A 25,419-nucleotide genomic window follows, 5' to 3' on the forward strand; every position below is an offset into this window, starting at 1 on the left:
CGTTTTTTTGAGTTTAATTTGCTACAACTCTGTTCCATTGTAATATTTTTTTCTGATATTTTTATAGTATATATTTCTCACCTTTCTGAATACAATGGGACCTGCTTTAATATTTCTGTCTTGCCATAAAGAAAGTTATAAATTGTTTGAAGTAAAAGGTGCAGATTCTTGAATTGCAAAGTTTAATCGCAAAAGTTGAGTAACAAAATTTGAAATTTAGCTGTTTAATTAATTTTAAAATCTAGAGTACAGAGAACAAAAGGTTTTATAGAAAAAAATGGTGTAACTTTTAATTTTAAGAAAAACGTGATTTCATCTTTTTTTTATTTTTAGGGTAAAATTGCGATTTTGACAATGTTTCCCCATCTAAAATTCAAAATAAAACTCATTTTCGTTTTCAGCACCATAAAAAGTATAAAGTAAGACCAAAATTAGCCATTCACCACACCGTGGTTGATATCTCGAGAAATGAGCGTTTTTTTTGGGGGGGAATACCACGTGTCACTCGTCTATAAGGTCGCGTAACTTTTTTTCCGTTGCATATTTTGACTTTGTGGCCTTTTTATTGTTATTTTTTAAAGTTATTTATTTAAAATATAATTTTACTAAATAAATGTGCAACATAATAATATTCATAAAATTCAAGTTTCTACCCAAATATATAAATATAATATTAAGCTTCAATTCCGGTATACTGTCAATGTTAAAAATGGGCTGCAACGGTCTAGCGCTAGCGAATGCTAGTCCGCGAATTTATTCTCATTCGGCTGCGCCCATCATTTTTTTTTACTTTAGTCGGAACGCAAAATACTCTTTCTTTATAACAATACTATTTAAACAATTTTTAACATTTTTTCTTGCAAAAAACTTTTTTAAAAACTTTGACTTTTCTTATAAAAGATTGGTTAATTTCAGATCTTAGTGTTGTTAATTAACGTAACAGTGATTTTTTCAAAAAAAGGGGCTCAGACCCCAAGGGTCGTAGGAGCTAAAAATTTTTTTAGAAGTTGTGTATTTTAACCAGCTTTCAGTATTTTTATTGCCATTTAATTTGATTTAATTCCTACGAAATTATTGTAATTGTTTATAAGCTTAAAAACTGCTATTTATTAACAAATAATTTTGTGTACGTACATGTAATTTTTTTTACTTTTTTTTTCATAGGGTATTAGTATACATCTTAACGAAGGAAATGAGTCCCTGACTATTGAGATACATTCAGCCATATTAACTGGACCAGCCTCAGAACTTAGCTCGTTTTTCAAAAAATTTTATAAACAAATTAAATTTTGCAAGAACTATTTAACAGATCTGGACCATTTTTGCACTTAAACACCATAATTCCCTCAAGTTTGGGTATATTTAAACATATTTTAATAAACAATAAAATTGTTATTAACAATATTCAAAAACAGTGATTTTGTCGTCCGTTTTGCAATAACTTTTTTGTTTATTAACCGATTTTAATTTGGTGCATCTCATTCGATGTATCTTTTTTTCTGAAAAAGTTACCTGCGGACGTCAAATTTCTAAATGAGCAAGTTTTTAAGTTATGAGCCAAAAACTAAGTTTGGCGTTTTGATTGTTTATTTAAAAAATGTTCCACTAAAAAATTGATGAATCCCAAGATGGTAGCCTTTTTGTAATATCTCATACTACACATTTCAACTGTCAAACCTCGTCTTTTCAAGTATGTCGAAAAACGGCTTATTTTTTACTAACTTGATTGGTCTAAAACATCGCGCAAAGTTTATTTATTTAAAGCTTTGTAGAAATTGACTTCGTCTGCGGCAAAATATAAAAACTGCATACACATTTTGTTGGTCTCATTTTTATTTTAGAGATTAAAGCTATAGCCCAGTAAATGAACGGTAACACGGCGTTACCGTGTAATTTTCAGGGGCAACTCCGAATTGCATGAAAATTTGGTTTTAGGTTCTACTTACCCTTCACTTCAAAGTTGAATTTGTGTCGTTGGTTGCTTTTACTTGGGGGGTGACAGTCCCCCCTCTCGGAGGTGAAAAAACATATGTTCAAAATAAGCCCGGAAATGGATAAACTGACTGATTATAAGCAACTTTCATTTCACAGAGTTTTTATATAAGTCAATACTTGCGATTGAAAATGTTCATTTTTCGACAAATAACTAAATTTTCAGACGGTTTTTCACAAATATCTCAAAAAGTAAATATTTTATCGGAAAAAATATATTTAGCAAAAAATGTAGCTTAGATAAAATCGAAAATGGTTGTATATTCGTGCAATCTATAGATCCAGCAAAAGCAAAGTTGTAGCTCCTGAAAAATACGTTTTTATTCGTCGAATTCCAAATCGAATGTTATTTAATCGTGAAATAACCAAAAAATTAAGCACTTTTCAGGAAAACCCCATTTAAACTTATTTAAAGTGTTTAACCCGGCATTGGTCGCTAGGTAGGTTCTTACGCGAGTGGTCGCGCGTGAGATTTTCCCTTACATATCCAACTTTTGCCTTTCTTTACAAAATTTAAAAAAAAAAGATGAGGTTTCATCAACAATAAAGCTATTTGCTTTAAAAAGACACGACGTTTTTCTGTTTTATTATTATTATCTTTATATAAAATGTGACTATTGATGCCGCCAATATATAATATTGAAAAATATATGGTAAGTGACCATCTACAACTAACGAACCCGTGAAACAGAATATAGGATTTTCATATCATTGACCACATCCACGGCGCCTTTTATTACATCATAAAAGGATATTATTTTAGGTTTTAAGGGGAAAAATAAAATTAATCTTTATACACAGTTGGTGATACCGGTGGTCGCTCGATGAGAGAATCTCTCACATGAAGCGCACTTACTCAACAATATGGTGATACTTAGTAAACGGAGTCACTATCTGTAGGCCAGGAACCGAAACTTTTTACCTCGCAATTTTTACAGAATGGATAGATTAGCTTGAAAATTTGAAAATAAGTAGCAGATAGACCAAGGATCAAAATCTATATGGTGCCGACAGGCGCTTTTACCATGGGGGTGGTTGTCAACCCATCACGGGGGTGGAAATTTTTTATTATATTTTGACCGTAAAAGTTGATAAAAACATTCATTCTAAGCAAAAAATGTTCTATACATTTTTTTGATAAAATTAACAGTTTTCGATTTATTTGCCATCGAAAATGTTAGTTTTATATCGAAAAAATCAATGTTTTGATAGGTATACTCATTTACGATTCACTCAATTTTTGCCGTAGAAAAATTTTTTTAAACCAAGTTCTTGAAAATTGAATAACCTACAATTTTATATTAAAACATTTTTTCGTATCTCTGATGCTAATCTTTATATTCTGAAGAAAACAGCATTTTTTCCAAGCTACAAAAATTTGTTATTGGCTTTTAACTCCTGTTTTTAAAAACTAATCATTCTAAGCCAGTCAAACATCTACAATCTATTAATAATACATAAATAAATAAGAATGAATAAGGCCAATGACTAAAAACACCGGTGACTTATATTATTATGCTTCCAATTGGATTTCTCGTTTTTTTTTTCAAAAAAAATATTGATTTTTTAACTCTAACATTTTTAATTTTGATCATAGAAGTTTGGTACAAAATAATTTTGTAGGTTTTTATAAGGTCTATAAGGCTATTAATATTAATTATTGTTAAAATCCTCAGTCGCAAAAAGAGGTGACTTTGAAAGGGTTGGTAAAGGTGGTTTTTGCATGTCATTACAAGTTTTAATTGTCGATAGCTCACTCAATTTTTACGGTAGAAAAAATTTTTGCAAACCAGGTTTTGGAAATTAAATCGGCTACAATGTCATATTTGAACATTTTTTCGTATCTCTGATGCTAATCTTGCTATTCTGAAGAAAAAGCAATTTTTTTCAAACTTCAAAAATTCGTTATTTGCTTTTAACTCCATTTTTTTAAAAAACTGTTAATTCTAAGCCGGTCAAACTTCTAGAACCTATTAATAATACATAAATAAAAAAGACCAAGTAAGGTCATTGATTAATTTTAATTAGGGTGGTGATTAGGGGGTTGCTTTCAATCACTTTTTCGCTGAAAACAATAGGGACTGACATTCTTTTCATTATAAGTTACTTAATTTTTGAGCTAGAGACTTTTTTTATTTCTGGAGATAGATATTTTTAACACTTTAAATTAGTTTGAACAAGTTGTCCTCGAAAAATGCATAGTTTTTTCGTCTTTTGACTTTGAACCTACAATATTTAGCATTTGACGAAGAAGAGCCAACATATAATAAAGTATAGCTCGATTACTATTGGTCTTAAAGAAAATCTAAAAACACCTTTTTGTTTATTTTTTTAAAAGGTACATTTTTGTTAAGTAAAGTTGTTTTGATAAAACGAAAACTTTTGGAGTAATTAGCAAAAACCTTATTAAAAACATTTATTTTTTCGATATAAAACCAACACTTTCGATAGCGAATAAATAGAAAACTATCAATTTTATTAAAAAAATGTATAGAACGTTTTTTGCTAAGAATGAACGTTTTTACCAACTTTTGTGATTAAAATATAATAAAAAAATTTCCACCCCTGAGATGGGGTGGAAACCACCCCCATGGTAGAAACGCTTTTCAGCATGATATAGATTTTGATCCTTGGACTATCCACTACTTATTCTTAATTTTGCAAGTAAATCGATCCATTCTGTAAAAATTGCGAAGTTTTGTCCTATTTTAAGCTTCATTACTTGGACTACTGAGCGAACGAGTCTATTAGATTGTCGATGGAGGATAGTTAGGAGACTAGAAAGAACTACAGCGCGTATAATTTCCCAGAAAAAAAGTTGTGCGCAATTTTCTGAAACCGTGAGAGAAAATCTCATATAGCGACCACTGGCGGGTTAACAAATGCTTTATTTTAATTGTATATAAAAGTTTGTAGCATTACAAATTAGCGAGTTACGCTAAAAATAAAGTTAGTCCCCTTTTTTTTTGGTAAAAAAATCTTCCCATGGTATGAAAATCTCCCCGTGTTTAGGTCCCCAAATGAAATTAATCGTTACCACTTTAAAAACAATTTACTTTACTTATCTATTTTTTATATGATCTGTCAGTTTCACCGGTTTAAAGTACTTATTCGTGAAAGGGTTATAGTTCAAAAGGCTTGAACGAGTCACTAATCACGAGTGTATAAAAACCTTGAACAGCCATATTTATTGTAACGATTTTTTGTATTACAGAAAAACAAAATGAAACTATCAAATTTATAACAGCAAAACCTACATTTTTTTACTTTTCGGGGTTTTTCGTATCACTAATAATTTTTAAGTTATTTTGAATTATTTTTCCAAAATTTTTAAGAAATTTTCCAAAATTTTTATAAAAAATTTTTTTACTATAAACCAAATTTTTTTTAAAATAAGCACTTTAAATCGGTCAAACTTACAGATAGTATAAGAGCTGTGAGACATTTTTGAGTAGGTATTTTAGGCAACCTGAAAATTTATCAGGTGATTCTTCCATGATAGCCGAGTACAAAAATGCCGGTCTGGCTGAAAGGTAGCGGTTATTTTCCCCAAAAATCCCCCCCAAAGTTAAAAAAAGGGTAGAAATTGTTATTACAAAAAATATCATTGACGCGACTTTAAGTAAATTTAAATATTTAAATATAAAGGAAATTAACAGGCCAGGCGATTTGAGGGCGATTTTAACTCTCCAAGATACTTTCATGGGCGGTCCAGGATTATTTTCAGGGGGTGCATCTGAACTTCAGAAGATTTCATCTGAATCTGTAAACACTGTTAACGAGTATAAAATATACAACTATACATGCACAGCTATGTACATTTCTTCCCGACAGGGAGGTGCAATTTTTATTTTGACAGGGTATTTTTTAATATTAAAAATAAATATTCTAAAAAAGACAGGATTTTTTTGGTGAAATCTTCCAGCTGCCAGCTGATCAAACAAATTACACGTGCATGTAAATGAAAAGCGCTATAGATAAGCAGCAGTGTGAGAAAGAGCGTATACCGATAGCTGTTTGCGTTCTCTGTTGTAGCTGAGCGAGTCCGTTCGCTCGAGAAAAATAACGTGACCTGGCGATACCCATGTTGTTGTGCCTCGAAAGGTTAGAGTAACTATTAGGTATATAGTATAGTTTTTTAAATAACTTTTTATTAATTTTGCAAATATAATAGAAAAAGACAAATTTATTATTATAAATATAGGTACAGGTAGAAAAGTATAAAACTATAAACTAAATTAATTCTGTGTCCGAACCTTGTATTTCTTTTTCAAACTCCTCATCTGAGCTTAAATATTCATTCTCTTCTTCTCCTTCGTCAGACTAATTAATTAGTGATTAATTAGTTCAGTTGGCTACGTATTCTCTGTCCTTTTATACGGAGTCGAAGCCTGGACAATCACGGGCGCATCTGAAAAAACTTGCCATTGTTAATATGTGGTGTTATAGAATAATGTAAAAAATATCATGGACACAACACGTAACAAACACGGAAACATTAGGAAAGATGAAAAAGGCAAAAGAACTACTCAACACTATGAAGGAAAGAACAATGAGCTACTTTGGTCATATACTAAGAAATAAAAAACGTGATGTGACTGGTTATATAAGGAAAAGTGCAAGAAAAATTTAAAGTAGTGGAGTGTAAAAACAACAATAGAACTCTTCAGAATCGCTGCAGATAGAATAAAATGGGCCGTGATGATCGCCATTGTCATAAAAGGATGACACACGAAGAAGCAGAAGATTGAGTTAACTAAAAAAAAAAGATTTCAGTTATAAAAAGAACATGTATGTAAGCTTACCTTCAGCCATATATCTGAAATTCTCTTTGGTTCGCTGATGAACTATAGCATCATAAACTGATTGATGCAAACAATCTCCCTCAAATCAATTAAAATCTAATTTATCCATATTTAGTATCAATCCATTTCCGTTAGGTGTTAAGGAACTGGGGACTTGCAAATATGCGTTTCGCCAAATGCTCGTGATATACATACTGAGTTCTTAGCAGATGTTGTCTCAATTCGGCTTTGCACGGAGGCAAAGTAGATGGATCACACTTTTTCAATATTTTCTTAAAAGGCTAATTTTTCTTATTAAACTTATAATTTCGGCAAAATGTTTGAAATCGTGCTGTGTTAATATTTGATAAATTTTTTGTACCATAAATTTTGCACACAAATTCTTCCAAAGTTTCGAAAATTTCATCGCGCGTACCGGTAACGTTGGCAGCTCCAAGATCCGCTAATGCTTTCTGATAAATAAAATTTTTTGTTAATAATTTAAACGGTCTAATCTTGCGCTTTTGGAAAAAAGGCGAATTATAATCACATCCAGTAAATGCGTGGAAAGCAGGCAAACTCGTACATAAAGATGGCTCTAATTCCGCATGTAGCTTCTTTATATTTATGTACAATGCGACAAGCGAGTACTGGCGGCTGACCTTCTCGTATTCTGCATTTGTCGCCGTGTATTTTCGCTCAAGGTCACGCGCCACCTCTGGCTTGTCGGATAGTACCTTTTAGAATTGCCAGTACCATACTCCATAAAAATCTAAAGATCGTCACTTTGGAGATGATCCATGTTTCCAAGCATAATACATACACCAAAAATATTTATTTTTAATATTAAAAAATACCCTGTTAAAAGAACAATTGCACCTCCCTGCCCGGAAAGAATGTATATGCATGTATAGTTGTATATTTTATACTTGTTAACAGTATGTACAGATTCAGATGAAATCTTCTGAATTTCATATGCACCCCCTGAAAATAATACTGGGGCGCCCATGCAAGTATCTTCCAGAGGTAAAATCGCCCTCAAATCGCCTGTCCTGTTTATTTTCTTTATATTTGAATATTTAAATTTACTGTAAAGTCACGTCAATGATATTTTTTGTAATAACAAGTTTTACCCTCTTTTTAATTTTGGGGGGGAATTTTGGGGAAAATAACCGCTACCCTCCAGCCAGACCGGCATTTTTGTATTAGGCTATCATGGAAGAGTCACCTGTAAAATTTTCAGGTTGCCTAAAATACCTACTCAAAAATGTCTCACAGCTCTTGGACCAAGATTATAATATAACGAATACACATACATTTAAAGTAAATGGTAAAGCGCTAACGATTAATTTTATTTAGGGTGCTAAATAGAGGGAGATTTTCACGATTTTTTTACCAAAAAATATAGGGGCCAACATATTTTTCAGCGTAATTTGTTTATTTTTGACACCAGAAACTTTTATAAAAAGTAAAAATAAAGCGTTTTATAAACACTTTCAAAAATGTTTATAAGATCTTCCCGAAAATTGCTTAATTATTCGGTGAGTTTACGTTGAAATATTCGATTTGGAATTTGACAAATAAGAACGTACATATGTTTCATGGGCTACAACTTTACTGTTACTCGATTTATAGACTTTACTGATACACCATTTTTTTCCTTTTTTAGAAGCTACACTTTTGCTAAGAATATTTTTTCGATAAAATAATTACGAAGTTTTTGAGTTATTTGCGAAAAACCGTCTGAAAACGTGGTTTTTTTGTCGAAAAATAAACATTTTCAATCGTAAATAACTCGAAAAGTATTGACATATAAAAAAGTCTATAGAACAAAAGTTGCTTATAATCAATCAGTTTATTCATTTCCGGGCTTATTTTAAACACGAGTTTTTCACCCACGTGAAGGGGTGACTGTCACCCTCCAAGCAAAAGCAACCAACGGCACAAATTCAACTTTGAAGTGGAGGGTAAGTACAACCTAAATCTAAATTTTCATGCAATTCAGAGTTGCCCCTGAAAATTACACTCTAAGACGGTCATTTACTGGGCTACTATGGCTACACGAGCTACTATAGCTAATAATGATATAGACTCGACTATATCTTTTTGGGTTATATTTTATGTTTGCGCTTTCTTATATAAAAATTATAATTTTAATAGTCTATTTTCTAGATAAAATAATTCTACAGGATCAAGGCAGCTCAGTAGCTCAGTCTTTATATATTATAAAGCCACCGAGTCGTATTATAAATTATTTATCATCGCAGTGTTCATCTAGGACATTTGAGTCGGTTTCCAAAAGGTCGCTAACGCTATTCGAACCGAGTTAGGTGTTTGTAGTCGTAATAGACTTTAGAGTGAGTTAGCTCTAACGTTGGCACAAAGAGAGGATTATTAATTTCGTTTAGCGGGATTTATTAGGTGAATTAGATAAATGGTGATGATATATGTGATGTGTACAAAGTTATATGATGCGATAATATATTATAGCATAATAATTATTTATAATCGTCTTAGTTAATTTAGCGTAAAGTTAAAAAAATACTAACCGCCAAGTTACTGACTTGGCAAGAGAAAATAGGCAAATATTATTGCGGATTTACAGAAGGAAGGGAAACCACGAATCAAATTTTTAACATTAAATAAATAATATTAGAAAAAATATGAAAATGTAATAAAGTTGAATACTTATTTGTAGACTCCAAGCTAGTCTATGATTGCGTTAAGAGAGTAAATTTTTGGCTAACAATTACTTAGTTTGGTATTATTCAGGAACTGATAAACAGAGCTCTAATGTATAGGCAACAAAAACTCAAGAGAAACGCACATAATATAAGAAAAAATTTCTATTATAAAAGGCAGAAATTGACATATAGTCAAATACAACATAGAGACAATATAGGAAATAACTTATTATTAAATTATACAAAGTGAACTTTACATTAACTTGACACAATAGTCCTGTCGCCAGGGGGGTACCAACGGCCTCCTTACGACTTACCCAAGTTTTTTTATGTATTTTGACCCGTAGAACACGAATAACAGTTGATCCGGATGTCGATAAGATTGTTATAAACAAAGAACTTGAGGAATTACATAATAGCGATTTGTCGCAAAACAAAACATTTTCTTTTCTATTTTTTGGGTCATTCTAAGCAAAAAATGTTCTGATAAGTTTTTTCTTAGGAAGCATAATTTTCGAGATAAACGCGGTTGAACTTAAAAAAAAACGAAAAATTGCAATTTTTGAACCCGAATAAATTTTGATTAAAAAAGAAAATAGCAATTCTGCTTACCGCATTTGAAAGTTCAAGTCAAATTATATCGGTTTTAATTATTTGCATTGCTAAAAATTTATTTTTTTATTGTTAAACAAGGCTATAAACACATGGTGTTTGAGTGATGTTTTCAATGATCTCTCATTTCAAATCAAACGAGTAGGTAGAGTGGGTACAAATGATGCGAGGAAATTTCTACGTAGCAGGAATTAAAACGCATGTATTGTTCACGGGAAACACTATGTGTTTATAGCTTTGTTTGTCAATAAAAATATAAATTTTTAGCAATGCAAATAACCAAAACCGATATAATTTAAAAAATATAAAATATAAAATATAAAATACATAACATAAAAAAACTTGGGTAAGTCCATCTGAATAAAGGAGGACGTTGTACCCCCCCTGGCGACAGGAATAAAAATATATTTACACAACATAACATTATTTATTTAGCGTATCGTATTTCGATACTTTTATAAGATTACAATAAACAAGTTCAATTAAAATTTACTCTATATAAAAATCTACAATTATAGTCAAACTTGTTTATAAATTTATAAATTGTTTATGTAATTAGTCGAATCGGGTGGCGCAAACAGGAAATCTAGGGAACTGCCCTCGTACGCTTGCTTGTGATACCCCTTTGTTATGTGCTTGATAGATTGGACCTCGCCGCAGCTGCATGATTGTGATGGCAGCTTACCCACATTTGTGCATCATATGCGCACGTCGACCATATTCAATTCTGATGCGGTCAAGTGTGCAGTACGTACCAGGTCTTAGGTAAATACGTGGTATTTCAAATACAGGAGGTGTCTCTGTGATAAAATTTATAATTGTATTTGATTGAACTTCCGACTATTCATAGGTCCATTTGGTGATCATGTTGAACCCGATGGCTGCGGCTGATTCTGCGGTTTGATTGAGGGATTTTCTAGAGCTCAGTCGACTTTGTGTTGCATCTTCTATTAGTTATAAATGGACTGTGCCGTGTTGTTAAGGATCTATTTATATTCTTTGAATATCAGATTGAGTCGGCGAAGATATGGTGGGAATGTCGCTCAGCATTCAGCTCAGCACTGGTAGCCAATGGGTTGGTGTGGATTTATTAATCCAGCGATTATTCACATACATTAACAGTAACATAATAAATTAATAATTATATAATGAATAATTGGTATTATGTAAACATTGTAACCAACCACTTAAAATGTTAACATCAATAGATACAACTCACTAAAAAAGTGTACTAACTTCACTAAAAAATAATGTTTACCTTGCAAATGAACGTACTATATAGAAAGATAATTAAAATATTTGAAAATTTGAAAAAAATTTAATTAAAAAAATCGGTGTATTTTACCAACTTAAAGTAAGAGTAACTTTTAGTACTAGCATACCTCATAATTTAATAATTTAATTTTAGAAATGCTTAAACATTAAGGCAAAAAAAAATACTACTATAAAATAACCGTTGACCTACCCAAAACGGAGGTATCTGACCGGTACTAGAAATTCGCAATTGATACAATCGATGGAAGGTAAATAAACGTACCAATTTTCGTAAACAATATGGTAAAATAACTGTTTACCTACCCAAAACGGACGCATCTGACCGGTACTGGAAATTCACAGTTGATGAATTCGATTCATCTCTGGAAGGTAAATAAACGTACCAGTTTTCGTTTTTGTATGTAGTTTTTTGAAATTTCTTTCAAATTCAAAAATCAAAAAGTTCAAGTCGATTTTTCTAGAAAACGGTGTATTCTACCGACTTAAAGCAAGAATACGTTTTAATACTAGAACACCTTACAATTTAATAATCGATTGTCAAAAATGCTTAAAGGTTCAAGTCAAAAACGTTATGCGATAAAATAACCGTTACCCTACTCAAAAGGGACGCCTATGACCGGTACTTGAAATTCGCAATTTATGAAATCGATTTATCCCTGAAAGATAAGCAGCTTTCGTTTTTCTAACTAGAAGCGTTCTAGAAGTATTTAAAGAAAACCTAATGAAAAGGATCCATCTTCAAAGAGCTCTAGCTCCCTTAGAAAGCATTTTCGAACAAGGTAATTTGGAGTAAAACTTAAGCATGAGAGCTTTGAGCATTTTGAGAGCCCAGGAATCTACAGTTAAAATATTTCCAATTATTAATAAAACACTCTGTATACTCCAGCATCTGAAATCATTTTAATTATTCACTGGTTAAGTTAGATATAGGGTTGGGTAAAAAGTGGTTTGTTAAACTTTCTAGTATAGATCCGCTAATAGTTAAATTGTTTGTGTTTTACAATTCTTTAAAGGCAAATACATCAGGTTTTCTTGCCACGCCTTCGTTAAAGATTCCGATTATCGACCGCAGACATCTGCTGTTTCATCTACGATAATACCCAAAAAATTGCCCTTTAACTCACGCTTAATTGTTGGTTTTTATAATACATTCCACATAGAATTTTTCGATAGTCAGTTTTATCAATGTACTCCGTTATGGATTTATTAAGATATTTTTCAGAAATGAACTTAAAACTGTCTTTGTTCTGGTGCTGGATGCAATCATCATCTAGTATAAACCAAATTTAAATGTGTCTGGTACTGGTGCAGAGTGAAAACCGTTCCTTGCACTTTTATACAACTGGGAGTTGTAAAAGAGTATCCAGTTGCGGAAACCAGCATCCAGCTATAGTACTGACAAGGTTCCAGGAGGGACCATCTCTTAAGGAGAGGGCAATGTAGTGACGTACATGATTCATCACGGCGTCTCAGAGGCTAGCCGTCGGTGAGGCCAAACGCGATCAACAATTAAGTCGCAGGTAGGAAAGTCGAAAAATTTGTACGGAGACTTAGGGCCGGCTAGATAGAAGATCCAGAATAATCGAAATATGTATAAATAGCTAAATTATAAGCGTTCAGTATGTCTGAACAAGAATAAAAAACCGCTAAACGCCGTAAAAAGAGTGGCGCATACAATATTCGAGCTACAAAAGATCTGATATGAATATTACGTGGCGCGAAAATGTATTTTCATTTTGATGCAAAACGAAATTCTAGTTTTATTTTAAAAGAGTTTTTCATAATATTTGCCCAATTTGAAGTAAAACGCGCCACAAAAGAGTAACTTTGATACAGTTTTAATTTTGAAACTCTTTGTGGCGCGTTTACTTCAAATTTAGCAAATATTATGAAAACATCTTTTAAAATAAAACTAGAATTTTGTTTTGCATCAAAATGAAAATACATTTTCGCGCCAGGTAATATTCATATCAGATCTTTTGTAGCTGGAATATTGTATGGGCCATTCATTTTTACGGCGCTTGGTGGTTTTCTATTCTTGTATCAGGAGTTTTTCAAAGTTATTTATAAATTAAATGTATACAGTTGAATACAATGTTTCTCGATTACACGATAAGCTTTATAAATGGTCGCCTTTGTCGCATTATCTCCCAAATTATCTAGTGTCCATCGAATGTACACTAGATTTTTTTTCTATTCGAAATAGATTAAAAAATATATTGGGATGGCCGATAAATGAACTCGGAATGCCCGTTTCCAGATCAAATTAGCGTCGTAACGACTACAACTACATAAACCACTTAGGGAATAATCGTTAATTGGATTATACTTTTGTAGCTTAATAACTTCTAAACGGCTTAACCGATTTTGTTCACTAAACATGAGTTTGAAACCTATTGACAAGTAGTGTCTTATGCATCTAAGGTCAAGTATGATAACTGAAGCTATTACAGGAATTATTCAGCTTGAAAATCCGTTTTTACATAAGAAATAGATTTAATCATATTTATCAAGCCTATAACTTAAAAATTTGAATTTTCCCGGATATAAGGTATACATCGTTAGATTCGTCTAGAGTCCTTCTACAAACGCTCAGTTATTGGCATAATTCGTAGGTTGAAATTTTAAGTAATTGTCGAAAAACCAAAATTTTTAAAGTTTAGTTTTTCAGTTTTTCGGCTATACTGAGCCGTGTGCATGTCTGATCCTGGCAGCTTAGACACTGTTTGAAAGCTTAACTCAACGCTATTGATTTGGTGTATTTACTGTTTTCCTGTCTCATCTTGAACCGAAAATATATACTGCCAAAAAATATGCCGTTTTGTACCTACCAAGTCCTAGAGCTGGCTTATGGGTAGTCAAAACTCACAAACTACACCGGTTTTGAATCGGCCCTCACCCCCTCTTCAAACACAGAAAAAAAATTCAGATCGGTTTAACTTTTCCACACATACACATACATATAGTCCGTCCGCTATAACTTTTCCCATGCGGTACGATTCATTTTCAATCAAATTAAGTCAAAACATAAATTGAAACGAACTCGATGTGTATGTACATTTTGTATACTGTATACTAAATACTACACACATCGGCGTACGTTTCACTTTTTGTTTTGACTTAATTTTATTGAAAATGAATCGTACCGCATGGAAAAAGTTGTAGCGGACGGACTATACATACATGCATATAGTCCAACTTTTCCCGTACGGTATGATTTTCAATCAAATTAAGTCAAAACAGAAAGTGAAACGTACGCTGATGTGTGTAGTATAATATAGTATACATAGTATACAAAATGTATATACACATCGACGTTCGTTTCAATTTATGTTTTGACTTAATTTGATTGAAAATGAATCATACCGAATGGGAAAAGTTATAGCGGAACGGACTATATATACATGTCCACAATTATTTTCCCCTTTTTAAATAAAAATTGACTCATATTTCTGAGCTCGGTAACTTTTGAACGGTATAACCGATTTTCAAAATTAGACATGCGTTGGAAAGGTAATGATTGCTTCTATTAGAAGCCGTAAAGGTCGGAGTTAAATTTTCTAAGTTTTTGGGAGTTTTAATGACGAGAACGAAAGACAGACCCTACATAGGAAGGGCCGTAAAATCCACACCCTTGGACCAAAATGGATGGTTGACATATGAATGGGTGAGTCTTTTCCTGAACTTTAAGATGAGAGTTGGCCCAATTTTCAATTCGGTCAGATTTAGAAAATCGAAAATTTCGTGTATATATAGTGTCGCGTGTAGGGGGTGTAGGTGTACGCCACTGGCGAGAACTGCCATTCTCTGGTAATAATAAATCGACACTGTCTGTATGTTTTTTTGGTCGGGAATATAAATGAATTATACAAATTAAGTTTTAGTGTGAGTAGTGTTTAGTATAAATAAATTGAAAATAAATGTAAATAAATTAAAATATACACTAAATAAAATAAGCGTCAAAATTCATTAATAAATTCAAAAACTGTTAAACAACTGCAATATTTATCAAAAAAGTGTTGCTCTAATTTTGTAGAGACTTGTATATTTTAGTAACAAAACATTTGTATACTTTCTTTAATATAATATACAGTGAGCACGTAAAGGTTGGAATAAATTCATTTTCTCGAGAATGGACGATTTTGGAAAACAATCCTAAAACAGGTCAATTTTGATTTATTAATTACGACTTTTTGGCGTATATATTATACTAGTGACGTCACCAATCTGGGCGTGATGACGTCATCGATGATTTTTTTAAATGAAAATAGGGATCGTGTGATAGCTCTCACTTGAAGGGTAATTCAATTCTCTATTCAGTAATGTAAACATTAACATAATTATTTATACAGGGTGTCCAAAAAATATTTTTTTGAATTAAATTTATTGACATAAAAAGAAAAATGTGTGTAATTTATTTAATTCAAAATACATTTTACTGCTATCAGAAAACAGAAAAAAATGTTTATTTGGCAAATAAATATTGTTTCTTGCTTAAATTCAATATTAAGCAGCCACCCACCAGCTTCGTGACAGTTTGAACATTTAATTTAAGCGAAAAGTCATGAATATTTTTCAAATAAATATTTTTCTGCTTTCTGAGGACAGTAAAATATATTTTGAGTTAAATAAATTACATACATTCTTCTTTTTATGTCAATAAATTTAATCCAAAAAAATTGTTTTGGACACCCTGTATAAATAATTATGTTAAAGTTTATATTACTAAATAGAGAATTGAATTACCTTTTAATTAAGCTATCACACGACCCCTATTCTCATTTAAAAAAATCATCGATGACATCATCACGACCAGATTGGTGACGTCACTAGTACGATAGATATGCCAAAAAGTCGTAATTTAAAAATAAAAATCGACCTGTTTCGGGACTTTTTTCCAAAATCGTCCATTCTCGATAAAATGAATTTATTCCAACCTTTAAGTGCTCACTGTATAAAAGTAGCTTTTACGTTTCTAAAAAAATACCTAATTGCTAATATATTTTTTTTGTTGCAGCTACTCCATTCTGGTGCTTACTAGATATTGTGCCTATAAAAAATGAGAAACGAGAGGTTGTATTATATCTGGCTTCCCACAAGGATATTACGAACACTAAAATGGCTGAAATGTCTGAGTGTGAACTATACGACAGCGGTAAGAATACGAAAAAAATTGTGAAAAACCTTCAATAAGTACACAGCAAAAAAATTGCCACAAGTATTAAAAAGTTATTCGCAAGAACGGAGTAAAAAATGTTTTTGTAAATCAAAAATCAATCTAGACACTTTAGGGTATGTATTTGGTTTGTTTCAAGGTTTTGGCTTACACGTTAAACTCTACAGATATGAAGCTTAAATTAAACCTTTTTCCGATGTATCCTATATTGCGTGGATATTTTACCGATTATTTTATCCAAGCTTTTCGTCGAGAAGTATGTATGTTCAACTCATATTTTGAATATTTTGGATATTTGAGTATTTTGTCTTAAAGTTATATTTATCCCAGGTACAGTCTATAATTCTGTTCAAACGTTTCAAACAAGAACATGGTCAGTATTTATAATGAACGAACCAAGAAAATTAAAAAACAAAAATGTTATGGAATACAGACAAATTTGTAGCAGGAATAAGGCTAATATATAAGAATAGAAAAAAACTGTATGACTTGTACACACTTATATATTAATCAAAACGGCAAACGGGTGTATGTTTTCAAAAAACTGACAGTGTCTAAAATCTTTATTAAAAATCAGCTAAGTACTTTCAGCATATCAAAATGCCATCATCAGAGGTTTCTTCTAAGTTAAGTGACTTATTCATAAAAAATACAAAGGTGTAAAAAACTTACGTCTCATAGGTATAATTACCTTAAATGAAGGGTAATCGTTGAAGAACACATTACAGTAATTAAAATTGACCCAGGGCTGAGCATCTGGTCATGGGTAAAAACCCTCAAGATAAATGAGGGGTCTAGATTCAAAACCGGACATTTCCACTTTATCTAATTCTGAGTAAACTAAAAAAAACAATTAACAACTTTACTTTTCCCTATCTCACATTGGAGGAAAAGTCCACTTTTGCATCTGAACCAATTCTTTCACACTGAATTACTACTAGGAACTGTCCAATTTTGCTCTTTATCAAATCGTTAATATATGGACCTTTAATCACAGATTAAAGAGATGTATTCAACTAATTTTGTTCATAAACTGAAAATGTCCGGTTTTGCTTCTAGATCCCTCAAATAAATTATCACATTAATGTTAGTACTATATGTATAATGGCCTAGCATTTTACATTGAACAGCTGTTACTGACAATTTTGAAATGATGAAGAACAGAAACAAAGTCCGAAGCGACCTCCATATTATTAAATAATAATCAAAAAGTTTGAAAAAAACTAAGTTGTCATATGTAGGTTAAATGAAGTCAAGTGAAGTTAAGATAAAATTATTAAATCTAAATTTTTTAAAATTAAAATAATTGTTAAGTTCAAAGTGAAAAGTTAAATGTGTAAAATTATCAAAATTATCAAAGTGTTTTTTAAAGACAAAACCGTTAACTCCTCACTAAATATAGAAGTGAGATAGATGAAAAACAAAACAAGGAGAAGTCCCTTTTGACCAGTTCAGAGTTCGAAAGCTGTTATTTAAAAAACAAAATATCATTATTAAATTAAGCCAAATCTAAAATATTTACTTATTTGTAATCAATGAAAGAAAATTCCAGTATATTAAAAGTAATGTTCAAAAAACTTTAGAAATTGTGGGGCACGCTGAATACTAAAAATTATTAAAGAAACTTCTTAAAAATTGGATCAAAGGGCCTAGCCGGGTAAGATGATGAAAAGTGCCCCCAACTCGATTCGAATTCCATATAAGTCACCGTTTAGCATATATAGTGAAACTAACTTTCTGAAATTTTTGGCCCCTAGGTGGTCATGTGACCCACCTAGAGCCTAATTAGGGTTTTTATGTTTTTATTTTTTATCTCAGCCGCATCGAGAACTAGCGAAAAACTTTAAATAAAAAAGTTGTAAGCTTTAAAAAGTTCGGTCAGAAAAAAATGTTGTTTTTAATTTTTGGCGGGTAATTTAAATTTTAGAACGATTTCAAAATTTTAAATGAGTATAAAAAAATAACTAAGACATTCGTTTTCACGAAAAAAATATGTAACGTGTATTTTTGCATAATGTTTCACTTTGAATTTTTTCAAATTTTTAAAATTGGTGAAACGCACCTTTAAAAATAAAAAACCGCATTTTTTCGGTTTTTTTTTCGTTTTTTGATACAATTTTATACATATTTTTCAAAAAAGGTAACACAAAGATATTTTATTTTTTGCAGCAAAACGGCGCCTCTTATGAAAAAATAATAAGATAGATTTTTTGTTACAAATTAAACGAGGAATTCAAAAACGTTTGTTAATTTGAAATATGTCAGTGGCGTACTATCTTTTTCTTTAAAAAGTTCAGACCATTACCCCTATGCGCGCCAATGATAAATATAAAATTCTTAATTGTATGTCAAAAAATGCACAACAATTACCTCTTAGAACTCGCCAAATTTTGTTACAATGTTGCCAGTAGTTTCGGCAAAGTCGTAAAAAATGTGTAAAATTTTGTTTTCTTCAACGCCCTGTATCTTGAAAATGGATGGCGTTACAAAAAAATTTTATTAAGCAAACCCCAATTATTCTTCAGTTTATTACCTACTTCAGTGACGGTCTTACCTTTTTAAAAAAATATGTATAAAATTGTATCAAAAAACGAAAAAAAAAACCGAAAAAATGCGGTTTTGTATTTTTAGAGGTGCGTTTCACCAATTTTAAAAATTTGAAAAAATTCAGGGTGAAACATTATGTAAAAACACACGTTATAAATTTTTTTCGTAAAAACGAATGTCTTCATTATTTTTTTATACTCATTTAAAATTTTGAAATAGTTCTAAAATTTAAATTTCCCGCCAAAAATTAAAAACAAAATTTTTTTTCGGACAGAACTTTTTAAAGCTAACACCTTTTTTGTTTAAAGTTTTTCGCTAGTTCTCGATGCGGCTGAGATAAAAAATAAAAACATAAAAACCCTAATTAGGCCCTAGGTGGGTCACATGAACCCCTAGGGGGCTAAAAATTTCAGAAAGTTAGTTTCACTATATATGCTAAACGGTGACCTATATGGAATTCGAATCGAGTTGGGGGCACTTTTCATCATCTTACCCGGCTAGGCCCTTTACAATTTAATGGAATCTGGGTGTTAACACAATTTTGCGAGTTTATTTTCAATTCCCTGCTGATTTCTAGGTCTTCTAGTAAATTAATTTTTGTATAGTTATTATTGGGTATACTATTTAGAATCCTACTATGTCTTTTGGGACTGAAGTGTTGTTTAGAAACATGTAAATGATTACCAAACTGGAAACAAGTATTAAAGAACATTTGTCCAAGACTGATAAATCCAGCTTTGGTAATCAATGTAATAATTTACATGTTTCTAAACATAACTTCAGTCCCCAAAGAGATAGTAGGATTCTACATAGTATACCCAATAATAACTATACTAAAATGAATGTACTAGAAGACCTAGAAATCAGCAGGGAATTGAAAAGGAACCCTCAAAATTGTGTTAACACCCAGATTCAATTAAATTGTAAATTTGATTTTTAAGACGTTTTTTTTTAATAATTTTTAGTATTCAGCATGCCCAACAATTGCTAAAGTTTTTTGAACATTAATTTTTAATATACTTGAATTTTCTTTCATTGACTACAAATAAGTAAATATTTTAGATTTGGCTTAATTTATTAATATTGTTCTTTATTTAAAGTAACAGCTTTCGAACTCTGAACTTGTTCAACGGGACTTCTCCTTGGTTTGTTTTTCATCTATCTCACTTCTATATTATTTAGTCAGGAATTAACGGTTTTGTCTTTAAAAAATACTTTAATAATTTTGATAATTTTACACACTTAACTTTTCACTTTAAACTTAACAAATGTAATTTAAAAAATTTAGCTTCAATAATTTTATATTAACTTCACTTGACTTTAATTAACCTACGCCTACGTATATGACAACTTAGTCATTTTCAAACTTTTTGATTATTATTTAATAATATGGAGGTCGCTTCGGATTTTGTTTCCTTTCTTGATCATTTCAAAATTGTCAGTAACAGCTGTTCAATGTAAAATGTTAACCACTGTATAATACTGACATTAATGTGATAATTTATTTATTTTAAGGGTTCTTACCCATGACCAGAGGCTTAGCCCTGGGTCAATTTTAATTATCGTAATGTGCTGTTCAACGAGTACTCTCCACTTGTGGTATTTATACCTATGAGACGTAAGTTTTTTACACCTTTGTATTTTTTATGAATAAGTCACTTAACTTACTCTTTTTATAGGAACGCTTTGATGATGGCATTTTGATATGCTGAAAGTACTAAGCTGATTTTTAATAATGTTTTTACCCACTATCAGTTTTTTTTAAATATACACCCGTTTGCCGTTTTGATTAATATATAAGAGAATAATATATAAAATTTGACAAGAAAAAGGAAACTGGTGGATATGGAGATGGTACAAGACGGAAGGAAATGAAAACGTAACAAAAGAACAGCATCACACTATGCTCTAGAACATGAGAAAAGTTTAAGGAACTAAAATTAAGCAATGTTTTTAATTACTGAAAGACAATTGATATTATTATGTACAAATTCTTCTTCTTTTGGTGCCTATTCGTTTCTGATCTTAGCAATCATTCTGGCTATAATTATTTTATTAACGGATGGTTTAAATATATTAGTTGTTGTGGAGAACCAATTCCTCAGGTTATTTAAATGATATTCTTCTTCTCTCAATTCTTCGCTTTCTGAATACTTTGCCTTGAAGAATTACCTTCAGTAATCTGTACTTAGTGCCGTTTCTCATTATGTGTCTGAGATATTCTAACTTTCTCATTTTAATCGTATGCATCACCTCTCTTTCTTTCCATATTCTTCTTAGTACCGTCTCGTTGGTTATCTTACCCGTCCATAATATCCTTATGTTCAGCCACATCTCGAAGGCTTCAAATTTTTTCTCCACCGCTTCAGTGAGTGTCCAGGATTCAACTCCGATATATAATATTGAGAAGATATAACATTGTAGGAGCCTAACTTTTATCTTCAGAGTAAGGTTGTGGCTTCTAAAGAGTTTGGCCATGCTGTTGAATGCAATCCTAGCTTTCTCTATTCTACATTTTACTTGTTGTAAGTGATCGCATTATTCGTTTACTATTGTTCCAAGATAGCTATACTGGTTTACTCACTGCTGTATTCTTGATAAGTAGTTGGGCGTGTCTAATTTTATTTTTGCTGATGACCATAAATTTAGTTTTTGATATGTTTAGTTGTCTACTTGTAGTCCAAATCTTTCACTTACTTGGCTTAGTTTGGCCATGCTGTTGAATGCACTCCTAGATTTCTCTATTCTACATTTTACTTGTTGTGAATGATCGCATTGTTCGTTTACTATTGTTCCAAGATGGCTATACTGGTTTACTCACTGCCGTATTCTTGATAAGTAGTTGGGCGTGTCTGCACTCCTAGCTTTCTCTATTCTACATTTTACTTGTTGTAAGTGATCGCATTATTCGTTTACTATTGTTCCAAGATAGCTATACTGGTTTACTCACTGCTGTATTCTTGATAAGTAGTTGGGCGTGTCTAATTTTATTTTTGCTGATGACCATAAATTTAGTTTTTGATATGTTTAGTTGTCTACTTGTAGTCCAAATCTTTCACTTACTTGGCTTAGTTTGGCCATGCTGTTGAATGCACTCCTAGCTTTCTCTATTCTACATTTTACTTGTTGTGAATGATCGCATTGTTCGTTTACTATTGTTCCAAGATGGCTATACTGGTTTACTCACTGCCGTATTCTTGATAAGTAGTAGGGCGTGTCTGCACTCCTAGCTTTTTCTATTCTACATTTTACTTGTTGTAAGTGATCGCATTATTCGTTTACTATTGTTCCAAGATAGCTATGCTGGTTTACTCACTGCTGTATTCTTGGTAAGTAGTTGGGCGTGTCTAATTTTATTTTTGCTGATGACCATAAATTTAGTTTTTGATATGTCTAGTTGTCTACTTGTAGTCCAAATCTTTCAATTACTTGGCTTAGTTTGGCCATGCTGTTGAATGCACCCTAGCTTTCTCTATTCTACATTTTACTTGTTGTGAGTGATCGCATTGTTCGTTTACTATTGTTCCAAGATGGCTATACTGGTTTACTCACTGCTGTATTCTTGATAAGTAGTTGGGCGTGTCTAATTTTATTTTTGATGGTGACCATAAATTTAGTTTTTGATATGTCTAGTTGTCTACTTGTAGTCCAAATCTTTCACTTACTTCATTTACTTTGTACATTAGTTGATGTACACTGTTCGAACTGTTTGCAAAAATAACGGTGTCGTCTGCGTAGCGGATGTGGTTTTACTAAATTTTTTTCTGAATATAGGTTAAATAATATAGGTGAACAATAATATATATTGTGGGCCATAGAACAAGCTATTAATAATTGTAGAATAGATTCGAGATATAGACAACTAATACATAATATATATGAAAATGCAACTATGATAGTACAACTAGACGAAAATACAAATCCCATCCCTATTAAGAGAGGCGTGAGACAAGGAGACGTAATATCGCCAAAGCTTTTCAACCTAGCACTAGAAGACGTCTTCAAAACGACAAATTGGTCAACCTATGGCATTAACGTTAATGGCAAGAAGCTAAATCACCTCAGATTCGCTGACGACATTGTGATTATAGCGAGCTCATTCGAGGAACTGCAAATTATGATAGAGGAACTCGCAGGCAGCTCCCAATACGTCGGTCTAAAAATGAACATGAAGAAAACAAAAATAATGACAAACACAGATGACCCCAGACGCATAACTATAAATGGCAGTGAGATAGAAAAAGTCCAGGAATATATCTACCTAGGCCAAATCCTGAAACTTGACAAAGAAAACCAAAGTGCGGAAATTAATAGGAGAGCAAGGCTAGCATGGGCAGGATTTGGAAAACTTGGTTGGATACTTAAGAACCGCAAAATACATCAATATTTGAGGACCAAAGTGTTCAACCAGTGCATCCTTCCTATCATGACATATGGGTGTCAAACCTGGACCCTAACCAAGGCAAATATGAATAAACTAGCTACAACAGAAAGAGCTATGGAAAGAGCAATGTTAGGTATACGACTGTCAGATAAAAAGAGGAGCGACTGGGTAAGATCAAAAACAAAAGTCGAGGACATAACAACAAAAGTTGCCAAACTTAAATGGAGCTTTGCAGGCCACACTGTTAGACAAAAAACCAACGTTGGAATGCCACGATACAACATTGGAGACCTTACCAAAGTAAACGACCGAGAGGAAGACCACAGATGAGATGGGTTGATGATATTAAAAGAGTAGCCGGAACGAATTGGAAATATGTTGCTCAGGATAGAGACCGATGGAAGGAGTTGGGAGAGGCCTATGTCCAAACGTGGACGATAGAAGGCTAAGAAGAAGAAGAATATAGGTGAGAGTATATATCCTTCTCTAACGTCTCGCAGAATCTGGATTGCTTCCGTCGGTTCATCTTCAAGATTTGTTCATATTGTGGCTAATCGGTTCCAGTATAAATTTTGTATTATAAGCTGGTCTTTATCATCCATTTGGGTTTTTTTTAGAACACCCATCATTTTTCGGTGTTGAGCTGTATCAAATGCTTTTTGATAGTCCACAAAGCAGGTATGAAACTAGCCAATCTTTGGCGTTGTAGATATTATTGAAGATTTTACGTAGTATTTTTAAAGATTAATCATCAAGCAATTTAAGAAATTCAGACTGTACTCCGTCTGGCCCTGAAGCTCTCCCTTCTTTTAGTGACACTATGGCTGCTCTTTTTCTGACAGTAGTATAGGTGGTCCTGTTTCCGTAGGTATTGGGGACTGGTTCTCCCTCTCATCAAAAAAATAAATGTATGTAATTTTTTCAGGTATTATCAATACTCTCTTTGTTCACGATTATCTCTTAATTGACATTAACAAGTGTACTTACTCTTCTATTTTTATATTTGCCTGTAATTTCTCTTACCTTCTTATGCACATTGAAGTCGTCGTATTTACTTTGTATAATTTTGATTTCTTGGAATTTTTTCTCCAGTTCTTTTTGTTTGGCTTCTCTCATCTTTCACTGTTTTATACATGGAGTTATCCTTCTTGTTTCTCCTTCTTTGTTCCATTAGCTGCAGAATCTCTGTCGTCATCCATATCTTTCATCCATTTTTACCTTCTTCTTTCTTCATAAAACTGTTTTTAATATCGTCTATCGTTTTATTAAGCGATTATATATATATCCTCTCTTCTGTGCTTTCCGTTGTATTATCGATTTCTTTAAATTTTCTATTTAATGTTTCGCTGACTATTTCTTTTACTTCTCCACTACATTTCAGTTTTCTCATATAATGTTTTCTTAGAGTTTTTTCTCGTGTTTTCTTTAACTTGGTTATACATAATATATGTATAAACGCCCACTAAAGGATTGTGCTCGGATTGAATGTCAGCGCCTGGGTAGGTTTTAACACTGTTAAAACTATTTCGATATATTTTGAGTATATTATAGTCTATTTGATTTCTTATTGACAAATAAAGAAACTTACATACTATTGGATAACACATATCAAAACACTTCAATGATTAGGTTCCAGAAAATGTTAAAATAGCGAGTAATAGGGAGTTCGTAAAAATAGTATAATCAGAAGATAATCATGCTATTGAAATATTGCATGCTATTCTAATTTCGTCTCCTCGTTTTCGGTCCTTTAGTATGTTTCTCTTAATTCTTCTTACTATTGGCATTTCTGATATCTTTAACATCCTTTGTGTTTTGGATGTCTCGTCTCTGCCGGGTATGTCATTATTAGTCTTATTACTTGTCTGGCTTATTGCTTCTTAATTTTTTGTCTTAGCTTCCAGCCTAACATGGCCGTTCTTCCATATTGTATTGTTTAGAGATCCGGCTTTCTATATTGCTTTT

General features: G+C 32.0%; 1 protein-coding gene across 1 annotated transcript in view; it reads left to right on the top strand.

Annotated features, from left to right (window-relative positions):
- LOC114330756 (potassium voltage-gated channel subfamily H member 3-like) overlaps window positions 1–25,419 on the top strand; it is a 162,366-nt gene that overhangs the window by 126,918 nt on the left and 10,029 nt on the right. The window contains exon 3 of the mRNA XM_028280166.2: window positions 16,365–16,502. Coding sequence (XP_028135967.2) covers window positions 16,365–16,502 — 138 coding nt within the window. The remainder of the gene's footprint in view (window positions 1–16,364; window positions 16,503–25,419) is intronic.

Source organism: Diabrotica virgifera, chromosome 3 (genome assembly GCF_917563875.1).
Source record: "Diabrotica virgifera virgifera chromosome 3, PGI_DIABVI_V3a".
NCBI lineage: Eukaryota > Metazoa > Arthropoda > Insecta > Coleoptera > Chrysomelidae > Diabrotica > Diabrotica virgifera.